At 29.6% G+C, this 19145-nt stretch overlaps 1 protein-coding gene across 2 annotated transcripts in view; it reads left to right on the forward strand.

Annotated features, from left to right (window-relative positions):
* LOC148238244 (uncharacterized) overlaps positions 1–19145 on the forward strand; it is a 77780-nt gene that overhangs the window by 52511 nt on the left and 6124 nt on the right. For both annotated transcript variants that reach the window (XM_088206195.1, XM_088206194.1), the window contains exon 2: positions 18071–19067. In XM_088206195.1, the coding sequence (XP_088062321.1) occupies positions 18071–19067 (997 nt within the window). The remainder of the gene's footprint in view (positions 1–18070; positions 19068–19145) is intronic.

Consider the following 19145-nt stretch of genomic DNA (forward strand, 5'->3'; position numbering starts at 1 on the left):
CGTATTTATATCGACAAAAGTAATAAACATATTAATATCTTCCTGTTAGTAGACTTTCACTGATTTTTAAATCATATTAGAATCTGTTCTAGAAAAGGTACTACACACTAGTCGAGCATGATCTTTCTATGTATACTCGAATATCACTTGAAGTTCTCAAGCACTTGGCATAACATGCACTAAGATGCATTCATACATCTCTAATATCGTTTCGGATTCTATTCGTCCCATTGTCAGCTTCTCAAGTACCCGGCTACTGTATCAGTGACACAGAAAACACAAGAAGAAGAAGACCCGAAGAGAAATCCGAGTGCCATTGTCTTCCACGTCGTGCGAACATCATCAAAACCGCATCTAGCCATTTTGGAATTGAATCAAATATTAATATATGCGCATCTAAATTACGGATGTTACTTACGTACGAAACCGAGCACCGTGAAGAATCACAAAATGCCATTACATGTGTGTTGGAAATAGATGAAATTGACATTGTACAGGAAGAACGCTTAGCGTCTGGTCGCTAAATTGATCCGATTCCGTTGAATCGTGACGGACCGTTGTTTGGTTTCGAAAATATGTCGGGCCATATGGGGCCACGGATATTGGGTTGTCACCTGTGTGACTCATTGTGACATGTGATTCTTTTCTTTTACCGGGTAAGGGTCTTTTTCGTCATGTGTTACTCATGTCCGTTGACCGCAGAGGGTTATGTGTACGGGAGATAAAGATTGGGTAACACAAAAGATGTATGAGTAATCTGACTTGACGCGTTACTTGGAAAAGTATCAGCATTTTAATGACAACGAAAACATATTAAAGAAAAACCTACGCTAAAGTGAGAGTAAATCAACATTTTTAATAAATCACCAAAACAGATTTTGATACTCTAAAATATTTTTTAATTATCGTTGAATCTTAAGCAATGATATTTATCGTAAAAACTTGCGATAGAATTTCAAAACTGATTTTAGTCGGTTTTCTTGATTTTATTATCACAATTATATTCCATTGCTTAGGCACATTCTTCAACCTGAGGGTTGAAAAGATGGATCTTACGATACTTCAATGTGTTTAATTATAAAATCATATCTAGGCACTTTGATATTTTTACAAATTTTGTTTTGCACATCTATTGATGTTACATAAGTCACTGCATTAACTCCGTTTTATATTGTAGAAATAGTATCATAGGCTATTCATGCTTTACATATGGTTTGATTTTTGGCAATTAAGCTTTTTACAATCCTAATTGTCACAAAAAAAACGTGTGTGAGTTTATATTATGCAAGTCTTATTTTCGAAGGTGCTTGAAACATTAGTCTTATTATATTATTATTAGTTCTCCTCAAATAGTATTTTGTGGTATTATATGTTCTGTAAAAAACTACTAAGATTCTAATTCCTGATTTTTAATTGCCTATTAGTCAATGTCTGATAAAATATATACTTTCTTTGGCTTTTATAAATCGTTTTAGCATATTATATATTATAATACTTACAATTTAATATAGAATTAAAATATAATATAAAACGTTGGTGGTTTTTATTTATTTGAGGGTAAAAAAAACTACAGAACCATTTACAATTTAGGCGGAATACATTAAGCTAAAGATTTATTTCTTATGCCTGCACTACACTCTCTGGAAGTTGGCCAAGGTTGGCCAAGGACGGAGAATATAGTGGGTTACTTCGGTCAAGTTCGGTTCTGCCCGCTCTAAAATCTCTCGGAAGTTGTCCGAGGTGACCGAGAACGGGAGGTAAAGTGGGGGTAATTCAGTTGACTTGGCCAGCTTCGAGCGCTTCCAAACGGACTGAAGTCGGAGCTGCTCCTTCGAGCGCAAGCGGTGAGATACTTCCTCTTTCGCTCTCTCGCGTGTTAAGTGACGAATGTGAGAGAGATATGGTGTTTCGCAAACTGTGATAGAACGAGTAACTCGGTTCAATTTCAGTATGCGCGTAGGCGTCCTATGGTTAACACGCATGTCAAGCGCTGCATCGTGGTCACGTGGTCAAGTTATAATACCACATGCTTATCGGTGACTTCAACAGACTCTTACTGACATCTTTGAATATTTTAGGGCACCAAAAGGGATTAATTATATTTTTGATAGTATATTCTTCTAACAGATATCGTTATTATATTTTTTTCATATGAAATTAAATAATTAGTGGTACTTGATTTTGTTAAAAAAAATCGTTTCGAATATGTATTTTCCTAGATCGGTTTATATAAATGTCACAGCATAACCAATTCTTATTTAGAATCGATGGTGACAAATTCTAGGATAGTCACAGATGTGGTGTTCGTATTCTTAAGTATCATTTTTATGCTTTATGGCATTTTGCAAAAGCCGACAAAAATTTTGCGTAAATTGAATATTTAGGACCGAAAAGTTTTCACTGATATTGAGTGGTGAGTGCCCACACAAATTATCAGTAGCGTAATTTTAATAATATGACAATTTAAAAATTGCGATTATTAAGCACATTTTTCGATCGCGCCCAAATATGGCAGCTGTACGTGACAGCAGCCGCCGTCCGGATCGCAAATGAAATTTGTGACAGTGTGTACGTCATAAATCATAAAAATATGTTTTACTAGTTAGGAATAAAAAAAATATGAATTTTTTAGTAAATGATTAGTTAAATTATGTTTTAATTAAATACACAGTATTTTTATGATAACAGCTTTTCACTCGATTTAACCTATAAGGGAAGAGAAAAGCACTTTATGTAAATTTTATCTCATATTTGACTTAAATCATTAAAAGCGACTTACAACTTATATATAAATATAAGCTGCGTAATGCACAGAATTACGATCGTCTGTGAATACGCTACTGCATAAATGTATTTAATGATAAGCTTTTATTGCTACTTTGAAGCACAGACGCTTTCAGAGAACTAATATTATGGCGGCTTTTTAACTATAATTTATTTCATAAACAGCTAAATAAATTCTATCATAATTAAATGGCACAAAGTGCATCCTTGTGCACTATGTCCCAGTTCCCAAGATGCAGTAGCCGATCACGTCAGTTCATTGTAGTCGAGCTGTAGCGTTCCACTTGGTCGAACTTGATGCTTCTTATTAATTTCAAAGAAAAAAAACATTTGCATCGTCGTTATCTTCGACAATTTAACGACCATCTCGATGGTTTCGAAATCGAAAACTGGGCCCTCAAAGACCTCAAAAAATTTTTCCTCTATCCTCTTGACACGAATGTGCGTAACGCCACCGTTAATCATCGCGGAACACGATACCATGACAATTGGCGTATTTTTCGCTTTGGTGTATGCAGGGTCGCGTTGGTGTGATTTAAATATTAATAATAAAAAATACGACATAACTGTAATTATGACCATTTGTACGTAACTTCTTATATAAGTGCAATTAGTTTTGATTCGTAAAACCAAGGCGAGATAATTAAAAAAGCATTTTATTGGATTGCGTTGAAATGAAAGTTTTAATTTCATATTGCAGGCTACTTTTAAATGAGCTACAGCGTGTATTATTTCTTGTTTTATAAATATTTGTACAGTGACTTACAGCCTAATTCGTTGAAACACGGATTTTTACAAAATACCCATGTTAAATTAATGGAAATTAATTTTAAAACGCGACTCACTTATCACCCCACTAATAAATTTTCTACTTCCGTTGTATAACATCCGTGTTAAAAAAAACCCATTGCGATTCTTCAATTGCAATAAATATATTGTTCATCCGCTTTAATTACCGACTTTTCACGTGTTGCGCAACGTCTTTTTTTATTGCACATAATAACGCGTTCATGTGTGTAAAATTGCGGGTCACTTTCTATCGAAGACCCCCATGGGTCGTTATTACGCGATCCCGCGGAGATAACGGCCGTTGATCTAGCGGAGAAGAAAGGTGAAAGCCTTGTCGAAAATGCCCACACACAATTTTAGCCTGTCAAATGTCAACCGCCCCCGAAACACAATGGGGCATTAAGATTCGAGATTGGAGTCTTGCGAAACAGACTACGATGTTAGATAATGCCATTGAACTACGGATGACTAACGAGGATTTACGTAAAAATAACGTAATAAAATAAGTGTCGAGTTTAGATTAAATTTCATATTTATTTTCACAGATTAAGAAATGTTTCACATTTAATAAAAATATAATAATATTTCCGTACAACATTTAAAATAGCTATAATTATTATCACACCTAAATTGAGATACTTTTCCTTCTTCATTTAAATGTTTTTAATTTATATGATTAATGTACATTAAAATAAATAAAAACAATAATCGCAATATTTATATGAACATGTCTTTAAATATAAATATTGAATTTCCAATACTATTGATTTTAGCGAAATGTCACTTTATGACCTTTCAATACACTGTGTACATTGAAGTAAACTGTCTGATTACATAATTTACACCTATGTTTTAAAAGCTTTAACCTCCATGCAAAAAAATCGTTGCATAAAAATCAAACAACCAAATCCACGAGGTCAAAATTTTCATAAGTGACATTCTGACGCCTTTTTTGCATCATTAAGAAATGTTGTCAATATTACCATAACCATACATTACATTTGCATCGACACCCACAGTTGTATAAGATGATCCGAGTGATATCATCATTGCCTAAAGACCTACTTTATATACCCAAATTTCAATAAATCTGCCAAATTTCATGCTCCTCGAAGCGCACAATTGTGTGTCGCAGAAAACGGTAAAAGGCATAAAATCGGCCACTTGAATACATAATCGAATTAGGCCAATTAAAATAAAATACGGCGTAATATTCAGCACGCGAAAGAGTGAAACAGCATATTGATTTTCAATAACGAGCGTTATTTACTACTGTAAACTAACGTAAACAACCTTTATTTTAAGTTTTGATTGTTCATTGTTGAAATATTAAATCATTGAAAACTATAATCGTATTTCATTGATAGTTTGATAGATTTGATGGGGTGATCAATATTTATTTTAGAATATTTTATGTAGATTTTATAAGATATATTTATACATATTTCTAAATCAGTGAATTAAAATAATACTTAAATTAACCTTGAGTTAATTTTAAAGATCATATCAAAGAGGTATAAGTTAAGAAATCTTTTAATGTACATTTATAAATTTACCTCGGTTTTGAATATTAAAACCAATATTAATATCGGGGTTAAGATTTAATTTCTAGCATTAGTTTCGAGAATAAGGACATGGTAAAATGACGTTTTTAATGATAGTCTCTGAAATTAATCGAATGTCTAGGCATATTTATTTTATTTTATAAGTGCATAGAATATATATTACAGGGACAAAATAGCGCAATTTTGATATTCATATAGTGTAGTTATTTTTATTTCAATTATTACTTTTCTCTCTACGTTTAAATAAGCCATGGCCATATTTAAATATTAAAAAAGAAACACTTTGTTATTGCCGAAATTTCCGAAATTACTTATATTTTAGAGTTGATATTGTGCAGCTGTGGATTTTTTATAATATTTTGTTTTTTAAATCAATAATAAAATTTTATGTGTGTCGTAATATTTTTTAAGCGTAGTAAGTTGTAGTATTTTTGGCAGAAGGGATAATTAAATATAATTTCATACTGATGAAGTTTAAAATACATAATGTCCTATAATTTTTAAAATTAAAAAAAGTAGTCATGATATAATCATTATTTTTCTATAACATAAAATAAAGTAAAGATTTATTTCTATTTCTCAAGTTATTTTTTTGTTTAATCGTAAATATTATAAAGTAATTTAATTGAGATGGCCTCTTAATTTTATTAAATCAAGTATCAGAAAATATCGAAAAAATTCATGCTACATAAATAAACATATATTGATGTTTTCATTACTGAAAATATCATTTTATCGAGAAACATTAGTTAATTAAACCTTGTTTCATTAAACTTAAATAGAAATTTGATATTGTAACACTGTAAAAAAATGCGTTTCGTGTCTTTGAACATATCTCATATTATAGCAGTTTTTGTAAAAAAACTGTTTAATAAATGCACAATATATTTTCTGATATTATCGATATTTGGAGTTCTTAAACTATGGTGTATGACTTGTAATAATTTAGATAATCTTTGAAATATTTGTTTTTTCGACTTATAACAAAATTCTATAGAGCAACTAAAACACGTATAGGACGTTTGATTTAATATTGTAAGATGTACAATTTCGATGAAATATCTTTATTTATTCCATATTTAAGGACGGAATAGCGTAGTTCGTAACGTCTCAGACTAGTAACGCTGAAGTTGTGGGTTCGAGCCCCAGCAGCGGCACTCGAACTATTTTTAAAAATGCGCTAATATTAAAAAAATCGGCTCCTGCTGCAGTAAAAATTATTGATTATAAATTGTATAGCACATAATAATTTATAATTAATAATATAAATGTCACAAATTCCCAGACTTTCAGTCTGGTGGTTAATACTTACTTGTATGTATTCATTATGTCTGATTGACTCAGTTGGTACAGATATACCCGTTGTAGCATACTAGGCTTACGGCTGTCATGTTAGAATGGAAGATTTAAAAAAAAATATTCACCCTATTTTTACAACCGAATGTGCTAAAACATCACATAAAAAACAGAATTAAAAAATAAAAAGAGGATAGTATATTTATTGATTCTAAACTATGTATTACAATAAATATCATTTGGAAAGAGACAAGAAGTTTTATAAATTTTTTTCTGAAAATTTCTGCAGCTATTATTTTTTTAATACTAAAATACAATTCATGTATTTAAAAAATAGTAGTATATATTACCTTTTTTTTTATTTTCTCTCAGCCACTAGCACTTGCTTAAGAAAATAGAAAAAAATACATATAGAAAGTCTCTCACTGAAGGCTTCCTTTAAATAAATAATATAAAATTACTTTCCATTAGGTTGAAAAATTGAATAGTATGCTCGTTAATCTGATGACTTTCAGATTTTGATATACATTAATTTGGTGTTAGATTTTTATTATAATATATAAAAAGCACATTTTTTTTCGTTATAGCAGCTAAAGTTAATTACATTATTAAATCCTGATTAGTCGAGTAACTTATATTTTTTTAAATATTATGCAAACGGTGCACATGATAACATATATATATATATATTTTTTAATACGCATTTTATTATCGCTTCTTTAGAAGTGAGTGGAGCAATATGATTTTTTTACTGCGAAAATTATTTTTAATTAATGTGACCGAAAAATTTTGTTCTCCGTTGTCCTCTTTTTTCGTTCTTGAACAAAAATTTCCGATATGACTTTTTTCTTTGAAATAATAATTTCTTTTCTTTGTCCTCCTCAAAAAAAAAAATTGAACATGACCTTTGAACAAAAATTTTCAAAATGTTTTTAGCTCCCGTAGCAATCTGTCCTCTTAGATTCTCCTCGAACAAAAAAAAAAGGTGTCCAAAACAGATACGTTAGATTTTCCATATCAGATGCGAAAAAGAGCGTCAGATTAGATCGTTTTATTGGAGTGCGCATTCGATTGCATCGGTTGGACAATGAATGTTGCGCAATAGTCGGCTTTCTTTTGTATTGATTGGATTGCGTAACTTTGGCCATTGTGCGAAGCGGAGTTCAAGAGTTCAATCCAACCGAATCGTTAAAAATATAAATCATAAAAATTATTATAAAGCGATTTTAAGATTGGTTACGAAAGCTCTCGATTTTAGCTTCCGATGGTTTCCTTCGCTTGTGCCAAATTAGCTTTACACGATTGGCTTACTGTGATGCAAGGATAGTCATTTCTAGATGCTGTAATCGTATGTAGATGTCACTAGCATACATAAGAATGCAAATTTGATCACTAGTAAACTACATAAATAGAATCAGTACTAGAAAGTTTCAGCGATTATATGAACTCTAGACTTTTATACATAAATATATTTTATTTTAAAAGCTAGATTTTTTTTGAGACTATCGATGTATTTAATTACAATAACATAGCTATGTATTAAAGTGTGTGTATTATTTATTATTATATTGTAAAATATTATCCAATCCAATGTATTATGCAACTGTGATTCATTTTTGGATATTCCTTGAGAATCCGATCCTAATCAGATCAAGCAATACGGACGAGTGCGCACTTTCTTCTTACATTCTACAAATTACACAACAATTAAGCGGATGATGCTGAATTTTTCTCACATACAAAAACGGAAGCGGAACTGCATAGCTATTACAACGTAACAATGTTGATTTATTTATATTTTTTACACTCGAACCAAGTTCTCTCACGTGGGTTGTTCACATCTTATAATTAGCGCCTTTCTCCGTGCTTATCAAATACCATTCGACAGGTACGTTGGTGAAAAGTTATATGTCAATTATATTTTAACCGCCGTTATGTTATATTATATCTTCGATGATAAATTTGTTGCGAAATATTCAATTAAATATAATTTGTCGGCATAATTCGGGCGAAAAACATTCGACATTGATCGTTCTGGTTATCTTATATAATATAACACTCTAATGCTATAATAAATATCGTGTGTTTAAAATAATTGATATTATATAAAATAAATGGATGTGATTAACTTTTATGTGTTAATGATCTATTAGAAATTTGATAAGCATGATATGATATGATAATGTTTTTGTAACAATGGCTTGGAACTGATAGACTAGTGTTTCATTCTTAAATAAATTTAATTTTAAATATAAAGGGGTGGTATTAAGCAATTAAATACTTACCTTAATATTCTATTTGATTACATTATGTCAAGTTTTTCTACTATATTATACGAATGAGTTTTTAGACATTTGTTTATGTCAATATTTTATCGTCAATATATTTTTGAAGCACTTAAATCTAAACGTATCATGAAAGAAATTTATTGATTCAAGTGATGATGCCAGTTGGAACATGCCATTTTTTTAAATTTAAAGTTGAGTTCTTAAGTTTCTTGAATCTAAGTGGATTTTTTTTTCATATGTATGTTTTATACAGCTGAGCTATTTTAATTGGCAGACCTTTTACACTTGAATTTAAACTGAACCTCTACCAACAACTATGAATTTGGTTTTAAATTAAAACTGAATTTATAAAATCTGTTTTATATCTGATTTTTAATATACAGCTCAGTTAAAATGCTTCTATATTTAATTTTCGTTATTTTCACATCACTCCAATCAATTTAACAGTTAGCTTACTAATTATAAGAAATTGCAAGTGTATCTTTTTTACACCCATATTAATTATTTCATATTGAAGTATCATTAAGGGCAATCGACGATGCACGATCTGACTAAAAGGAAGTGACCTCGAAAGAGCAATCTTACCGGAAGCTTCCAGATTGGAAATCAATAAAGGGTTAATAGCTTTTCTTACACACTACCATAATTAATCTGACGCAGAAAGCAGAAACTATTATGTTACTCTCACGTGATTTTTTAAGCTGTATGTTCGTATCATAGGTCATGTACGCTAATCGATGTTTAGTGATGATAGATTGCAGACGGCTAGAGAGTGAAAGGTCATTAATTTAGACAAATTTATATTTATATCCACACCAACTAGCACGAGTCACGTATATGTTGTAAAATTGTTTTTTTTTTATTCTTCTACTTTTACATCACAAAAAAGGTGTATTTTGTGGTAATTTACACTTAGGAGAATGTGTGTTAATAATAGGCAATAATTTGATCGTTTATTGTTTTACATATCTAAATTATTTTTATTTCTTTAAATTATGTATTGAATATTTTAATTTAAAATATTTTATTCTTTATGACTTGATAGGAAAGTAAATTGCAAATGTTCTATATATTTACATATGAATTGGTTATACATATAAGTTTTCTAATATTAGCTTATATTGTAGGTATTCAAAGATTCTATTAGTAACTTGAAAATAAAAAATATTTTTTAAAGCAACTTTATAGGTTTAAAATTATTAGTGACACATATAAAATTAGCTTCCAAAGAGTTATTAATTAATGTGCTTATAAACTTTTTTATAATAAATAATATTTTGTACTAAAAAAATAATTAAATTTATTTGATTATTAAATTATTATATTTAATTTAATTAAATTTGAAATTTGAAATTTTTAATATTTTTTTTTATATATTAACTTAAACTTAAAAAAATAAAAAAAATAGCTAAATATTTCGTGGCAACATGACGTTGGCCCTATGCGTTACAATGGGGCAATTCTGATATTCAATAACAGCTATTTAATTATTTAAAAAATTATATTTTAGCTTCCAAGCAATATAAATTGCAATACACCACTTATTAGCGTTTGATTAAAAAAAATCGATTTTGTCCCAGGAATAGAACCAGCACATTTTGTCGATTTTTTTCGAGCACTTAACGTACTACGCTATTCTGGTAATTTTTGTACCTAAAAGCGGACTTAAATTGATTGCCAAAATAATACATAATTAAAAAGAATACAAGTATGAAATATGTATTACTCAATATATGCTGAGAGTGACATCATCACGCTTAAACCATTAATATACGTTTATTTTCACCACTACTTTTTGTATTTCAAAAAAAAAACCACATTTCTACCAATAAAAACGAGATAGTCATTGCATTATTAATTTATTATACATATATGTTACTAATACTGCAATCAGATATATTATGATTTAAATTTGAAAAGCTAGGAAGACTAAATCTGTATTTTAATTGCTAAAAACAAACTTTGATCTTAAAAACATGAAAAAGTCGTCGGTCTGTATGAAATTCGACTCTCACGACTATTTAATTGCATTATTTTTTTTACTACGTTTGTAATTATAAAAAAAATGTTTTAAAATAGCTCATTCAGTTTGTACAATAATTAATATATTGTATATCTAAATTAATAAAAAATCTGGTTTAAAGAGTCAGTTTTCTCTGGCTTGTAAAAGTCACCTCGGTCGACTCGGCGTAGCTCCGCATAGTACTAGTTCAGCTATTCTATATAAGAAGCAAAGTTTTGACAGAAGTGCTCAAAGAAAGCGTTTCTGTATGACAATGTATTGTCCTATATATCCATAAGAAACAGGGAAAGTCTTGCGTACCTTATAGCACTCGATCCTTTAACCAATGTTAATGATACGGGGCGGAACCGGACTCTTTGTGTTTGTGATGACGTAGCTGCAGACTCGAATTTTGTTTTTCTGCGCTTATTTAAATAGATATTAAGCATCAACCATTTTTTAGAAAAAATGTGGCATAACGGTTTTGGGTGTGATTGCTTCGGAACTGTAAGATCTGTTTAAGTGGGAGTTCTGTATTAATTATTTAGAAAAAAAAAATATAACTAAAGGCGTACGAATGTGTTCTAACATGTATACAATTTAGAATTAGAGAAGGTTGCAACACGGTGATTTGTGGAAAAACCAGACTTTTCGTGATTCGAAATTGGTAGAATTTGAGAACAAAGGCATTCTATAAAACGTGAATCTGAATCCTTTTGGCGAATACATTCCTTTGATAAATCAAAGTTTTGTTTTTATGCTTGTGCTTTTAACACTGGTAATATTATATATACCGTTTACGAAATCTTTTATTTCACTTTGATTAGAAAGAAATGTTCTTAAAGTCCGAGTCAATTGTTTTGTTAAAGACCCTTCTAGCAAGTCTTTAGCAACTAGTTTCATGGCAACAATAGCAACAATATTATATTTCAAGTTAACTGCCATAACCATAATTGTGCGAAAACTATAAATTAATAATAAAAAATTGCTTCACAATAAAATTAAAAACTGGATGTACAGAAACATACATATATTTTTGTACTAATTTTAATTATTTTTTTAGAAAATGATGTTTTATATAAATGTTAGGAAATCATATATTTTGTACCACTAAAAATTTAATGCAATGTAAAAATATACCGGAAAGTCCTAATTATAAAATGCGTATAATAAAATTAAAGCGATTTTTATGCATCATGCGTTAAAGTAATATTATAGTAAACTTGTGTATTCTGTATAATCTTAAAACATTTTTTAGTATTTAATAAAAAATGGCAAATAATAGATAGCAGTTAATTAAGTTTTCATAATTAATTACAGGATATAAAGTGTATTTTTAATATAATATATTAATTCACTTCATTGCAGTTATTATACCCTTTATGAATTTCCTTGTTTGTAAAGAGGTAATTCAAGCGCAACTATTTATATCTTTATATATATTTTCTATTGATTAGATATTGTATCGCACAGATATATTTATTATACGCCATATAAGGAAAATGTGTTAAAATGTATATCGTATTTACACCACAAGGAAGCGTGTGCTCAATACCTAGATTTTTTACGATCGTTTTCTGTACCTCGACTCTAGAGATCTCTCTAAATAAGGGAAACGTTTTTTGCAAAATGCGCTTTATGGTCTCGTCGGATACCAGTCCGATTGGATGCAGTTTCCTGACCACCTACCACCGATTTAGAAATTCTGACGAAGATCTTCTCCGTAGTCTTTAGTTCTTCAAAGCGAACGAAAGTGACGCAACTGTCTTGTGTGTGGCTCGTATGGCGAAAGCATAATAATCGATTATATTTAATGATACAGAGCATTTTTTGTTCTGCCATATCATTATGTGGAAAATTACACACACACGCGCGGATTATAATCGGATGTGTTATTTGGATTGTTGATTTGTACGGTTGGCGTTACATCTCTCTCTCTCATCCGCGGGTGAAGATCATTAAGTGCAATTAAGTTTTGTGTGTGTATACAATCATTTTTATTTCGAGACACATGTGAAGTTTCTAAAAAAATAAATGTGCTTTTTTACGACGTTTACTTGTGTGTTTAAGTGTTGATAATGGTCCTACAATCTTGAGAAGGTTTTCATTTATGGGTTTGTACAAAAATTTTGAGAATTCTCTAAAATATAATTATTCGTAATTTATTAAGATTTTTTAAACTTATTAAAAAAAATTAGGAAAATACGTATATATTTATAGAAATGAACAATATTTAAAAAAAAATATTAAATTAAATAACTTTAGTTACAATGAAATATTACGTAGTAACCTTGCAATTGTTTTTAATGCAATGTTTTTGTGCAGTAAATGTATTTATTTTTGGTTCTGTAATTAATTCTTGCATGAGAGATCATAATTAGTGATTATTATATGATTTTAATTTTTAACAATTATCATAGATTAGGTTGTCCTAGATTTTCTTAATTTCAAATATCTTGATGAATAATTAAAAAAAAATATAAAACATAATTTTTCTATCTATATTTATTTTAATCGATTATCGCAGATGAGCATCTTATATGTTATTAATATATCTAGTAAATAATTAAAATAATAAGTGCATATATTATTTTATAAATAATATTGATTTCAGTCTGGAGTCTCACTACATATTTAGTGGTTGTTGATTGTGTTAACCCCGTTGTAATGTTAACGCTCGTTAAGTTGCAACATAAAACACAATATATATTTTTTGTGTAATATTGACAAATTATTCTAATATAATTTGCTTTATTTAAAATATCATCGGTACAGTAACGATATTAATTTAAATTATACTTTGTTGTATCTCACGACTTAACTGTCGTAAAATAATATAACATAACAGAAAACTGTGTTAAAATTATTATAAAAGTTTGATGTTATTTTTTAGATTTTTTGCAGTGATTAATAATTGTTTGTTTACATTCGTTTAATCTTAATTAAGCTAATGTATAAAATACAAATTAAAACATACAGATAAATTCTCTTAAATCAATATAGATCTACTTAAAATATTTATTGTAATATTTACAATAAAATAATAAGTTTCAAATAAGAATAAAATTCAAACGTGATTTTTTTGTTTCATTAAGAAAATAACATTAATTTCTTTATTAAATTTAAAATTTATATTTGAGATAAAACGAATTTGAGAAACGAATATTGTTCCTAATTAAAATATACACTTTTCTTAATCTAAAATTTAATTTGGCGCACTTATGTATATTTACATTGAGGTAAAAAACTGCAACATCAGAGTTTCTCTCTAGAAAACTTTATATAGTCGTTTTAGACAGTAAGTGCTTATATAGTGTCATTTGCGAGAATACATATAACCTGTTCATCCACATAAAAACAGACATACATCTTCTCGATTGTTTACGACAAAAGTTGTGAAAGTTTTGCGAAGCGATTTAATTCATTTAATGATGGACTTAGACCCTTTCGATAATCAATTTGATATGTGTATCAAATTGCATTCCGACGACGATTTATTTGTATTTACGAAACTCTCTTAGGATTAGTCAAAGTCGGACGCTGTGGATTTTTGGATTTATGGCCGACGCGCCTAGAAAGTTTTCGACTGCGCCCAAAAATAAAACAAAAACATAAACACTGGGGCTGGGGACCTAAAGAAGTTTTTGATAAAGTGTGCTGTTCTTGGTGGGCCGCATGTCAATTGCCCACGGGCCACTTTCTACATGATTGTCGGCGGGAAATGTTCGCTGGAGGCAATCAGAGTCTCGGACATGACAGACAACATGACGTCGGTGTACAAATTCCTGGCATATTTGACAGGCAGGCCTATTGATAACTATAAAAATAACCTAATCTAGAGCGTTTGACGTTTTAAGAGATCTATGAGAATTTTATCTGAGCACTTTGACAATTTTTAATACGATTTTAACAACTTTGATTTGAATAAAAAATCATTAAAATATAAATTTTGGTTGTGTAACCAAATCAGCGATTTGCAACAATACATCTAGATCTTTCAGATAAATCTAATACGTATCTGAGTTCATAAGACCATATCGAGATAAATGATTGGCCTGGAACATGCATCGTTGATCATCGGTTCATTGGCAATGAACTCAAAGCAAAAAAAGTGGCACTATTTAAATACCCATTTCAATTAAAATTGTTATGGTGCTTAGACTCAATCACTTAAATCTTCCATTGATCTGTCTCAAGCTATTTAAATAGTGAACGAATATGAAATAAAATATATTACATTATAGAAATTAGTATAGTATTAGTATTATTATAAATGTATCTTGATATATTTTATATTATATATAATTTTATTTATAGTGAATAATAAATGAATTGTAATAGATAGCCGAGAAAACTTACGCTGATGTGTATGTGGGTAGCAATCGCACACGCTTGTGCACACACGCTGAGTCATCGCTTAGTTGTCGTAAACAGATTATTTAAGCATTAACCAAAGCTTATCTCAGGTCAACTGTTCAATGCCTAAATTATTTTAGTACAGTTTTGCTATTCATTCATATTCAATGTGATATATATTAAACGCTTTATAAACATTAATTACTACACAAAACATTTTTTATAGTACAAAAAATATATATCAGAAGTACTATACCATTCTATGTTATCTAATTGTTTTACAAATATACATAAAAATTTTATTCATTGTCATAATTTAATTTAACAAATCTTATACCAAAATTAAATATTGTTGTATTTTATAAAATTAGGCAGTATGTTAGTATATTGTTATTTTCTAAATGCAAAAATATCTGTTATATAATGCATTTAAAATATAATTATAAGTATAATCACTATAAGCAATATTTTATATAAAAATCAGTATATTTTTAACCATTCAAGCAAAAATCTTATTATTATTTTCGTTATTTAAATATTAAATATTATTATTAAATTACAAAATCAGACATTGCTTGCTTTTATATGTTACAATCAATGTGTATTACTATTGAAAACATATTTTTCCTGGAATTACATTTTCACCGATAGATATATATTTCTACTAGTGAAAATATAATTTATAAATTGATATCATTATTATTATATTATAAAATCAGACAATATATTTATTTTTATGTGTATTACTATTATAAACATATTTATAATTTCAGTGAAATTATAATTATATAATTATATCATATTTCTACTAGTGAAAATATAATTTATCTGATAAATGTAGTAAAATGAGGCTGTAAAACCGCGACGTAATTTGTTAAATTCTGTACGCAAAAAATAGTTGTTGGGATCAGATGATCTGCGCAGTGAGTAAATACAGTTTCACTGATATTTACCAGTTCAATATTAAATTAATTGTTTTATACATTTGACTGGCCTAGTCAATGAAATGTTATTTATGCTAGTAAAAATATAACTTCACTGAAAACAGTGTAACACACTGTCCACTCTGCTGTTTAAACCCAAACCTAACCTAAGCGAATTAATCAAACTCAACTTGACGTCTTATAAGTTAAAAAACAATAATTAGTTTTCAAACTTTCATTAGATTAGGTTTGGGTTTGAACATAAAAAGGATGTTTTACAACGATTAAACTGTGTTTCATAGACAATTTAGAGCGGCATATAATTTCACTAGTGCTTTTAAGTTAAATTACATTTTCGCTAGTAGAAATATATTTATTTTATATAATATATATATACATATATTTACCGGTGAAAATGTATTCGGATATAATTTTACAGAAATTATATTTTAACCAGCGAAAATATAACTGAAAAATACACATTCACTGTACCTCGTGGCGCACGCATTTGTTTTTATAGGTACAAAGTTTTAATTATTATTTTTTTTAATCACAATCGTTTTAAAATTCACTGTATATTTGATACAATGATAAGTTTATATACATATGTGTTTGTTCTGACCATAGTACTGCTTTACGTAGTTTCCAAGTCGACTCTAAGGTTGGGTTGAATTCTTGGGATACAAGTCACTGCTTTGCTGGTTCTGTTTACTGTAAAAAGTAGCTGCATTTCTCGGTCCTCTATGGGTATTATTGGCTTAGCTCCACTGGATGAAAATTCTCATTGAAAACTCTCGTTTATTCCAATTCGTAAATAAAGTAGTAAAACAGTTTTAACTTTAGTGGCTAATGGAAGTGAATTCCCAATTTAAGTGAATTCAGTAAGGCTATGATGATAAATCTTGACTATAGTTCTAGACATCAGTGATTGAGTGTTTTTATTTATATATGAAAAATAACTAATATATTATAAGAAAGTCTTAATAAAATAACTAGTTTTTGCTACAAATTTCATCGCAACCATTGAAACCATTATTGAAATATGTATTGTTTTATTTGCGACTAACTTATTGTTTAAAACACCAAATTGATTATTTTTATAATTATATTCACTAGGCCATTATATTACTATTTATATGATATTACTTTCTAGTGAAAATAAGTATTTTTTTAATAATTATGGTACAAATATAACTACGTTGAAGATATTTTTTCTCATTTCCTTTCCTATAATTATTTTTTGTTGTTTATGGCTTAAATATTTCAGAATTCAAAGAACATAGATAATAAAAAAATGCAAGACTCTTTTGAAAGGCTTCAAACTCATAAACATATGTAGCAATATATAACTTCTATACAACGAAACTCTAGTTATTTATAAATATAAATTCTAAAGCTATCAAAAATAATCTTGAAGAAAAAGTGTCATAATTTTAACTCTATTATATTATGCTAATTTAATTAGCGAAAATATGTTTAATCAAATCAAGTTACCTCTTCACAGTTATTCATCGATTTTTTGGTCCAGTCTAATTTTTTTTGAGATTCTCCGAAAGGTCGCGATTTGATCGATCGTTTTTACGGCCGTTTTAACAATCCACTGCGTGACAGTTATTCTGAACTCGTCGGACATGCGCTTTTTTCTCATGCCTTCTCATGAATATTCAACACATATTCTACGTCTTTTCAAAAGGTAAACACTGGTCAAGGTGACGCAGAGAAAAAAGTCAACAACGAACGATTCGGGTGAATCCGTATTTTTTTTATCTCCAAGCGAGTAATTGGCGTAAACAACGTCGTTTGTCTTCTGGAGGTCCGACCAAGGTTGCAAAAACCCCGTGAATAATCCCAAAAAAGACGATTCAGATTTGATTGGCTCACAAAAAATAAATAATTATCACATATCTTTGACCTAGATCGAATAACTTTTTTCGCACATATTGTCAATTTGATTTTACGAATCGAAAGTTTTGGAGCAATATTATTTTCTAACTTTTGATTTTATGGATGAGTTGCTCTTTTTAGATTGACTCTCTTACTGATATTTTTTATTTTGTTTGCTTTCAGATGACGATCGCCAAAGCAAAAGGAGTGTCCAACGGAGGAGCTTGTCTCGTTTCAAGAACTAAGACCAACGGGAGCAGATCGGATTGGCCCAATTCTAAAAACGTTCGCATTTTAGTTTCATTCAACACTAAAGACGAACTTGAGTTAAAAACAATACCAGAAAACTCTGATAAAGAAACGGTATTAGAAAAATACAAGATAGAAGAGATCATAGAATGTTCTGCTGGTGATTTCAAAGAGTTTAATTCTAAAAACGTACTGATTGTCGAGGTGTATAAAAATCAAGTCAAAGAAGAGCTAGTGCTCCATTTCGATAACGAGCAAGAATTCAGAAGGACGCTGTTCACTTATAAATATTTCAAGATGAGGAACAGATTGACTCACTCTTCTAGCGAATCTTCTAGCGAGGGCAGTCCGAGTCCTAGTCCGTCCACAAAAAGTAGATCGAGCGTCGAATACTCATCCATAGCTGATGGAACTATATCGAATTACATAAAATCGTTCGATTACTCTAGAAACTTGAATCATCAATACGTGAAGAAGTATGACGACAGTCAAAATTATTCCTATAAAAGCTTAGATTACATGCCTAGTCACAAGAAATCGGACCAAAAAGATAACATCGACGAGAAGAAGTCCAAGTACGATTTGATGCAAGTCACAGACAATAATGGGGTGACCCATATGTCTGTGGAAAGCAAATCTGATTTGGGAGAGATTGATGGACTTATATACACAGACGTTGATTATGACGATGTGGATTTCACAAATTCATCTAGTTCTGAATTGGTAGATTTGCCACAAAAGTCTCAGAAGAAGAAGCAGCCTATTAAGAGGATCAAGGGTAGAGCTCCGCCTCCTCCTCACGGAAACGAGACCGAGATAGTCAAAGGACAAGTTGTCAGGGTTACTGTGGAGAGATTAGAGAAGCATGCTGGAAAAGAAGCTATTAATTTTGCACCCAGGACTCAACCGCCATTGACCAAAGGATTAATTGGTGAGTTTGTGTTATTTTTATAAATAAAAGTGGAACGTGTCAGTGAGATGAAAAGTTGCTATAAAAAATCCAATTAAT

The sequence above is a fragment of the Plectrocnemia conspersa genome, unplaced genomic scaffold (assembly GCF_051122295.1).
Source record: "Plectrocnemia conspersa isolate PC_06_02 unplaced genomic scaffold, ASM5112229v1 ptg000002l, whole genome shotgun sequence".
In the NCBI taxonomy this organism is placed as follows: Eukaryota; Metazoa; Arthropoda; class Insecta; order Trichoptera; family Polycentropodidae; genus Plectrocnemia; species Plectrocnemia conspersa.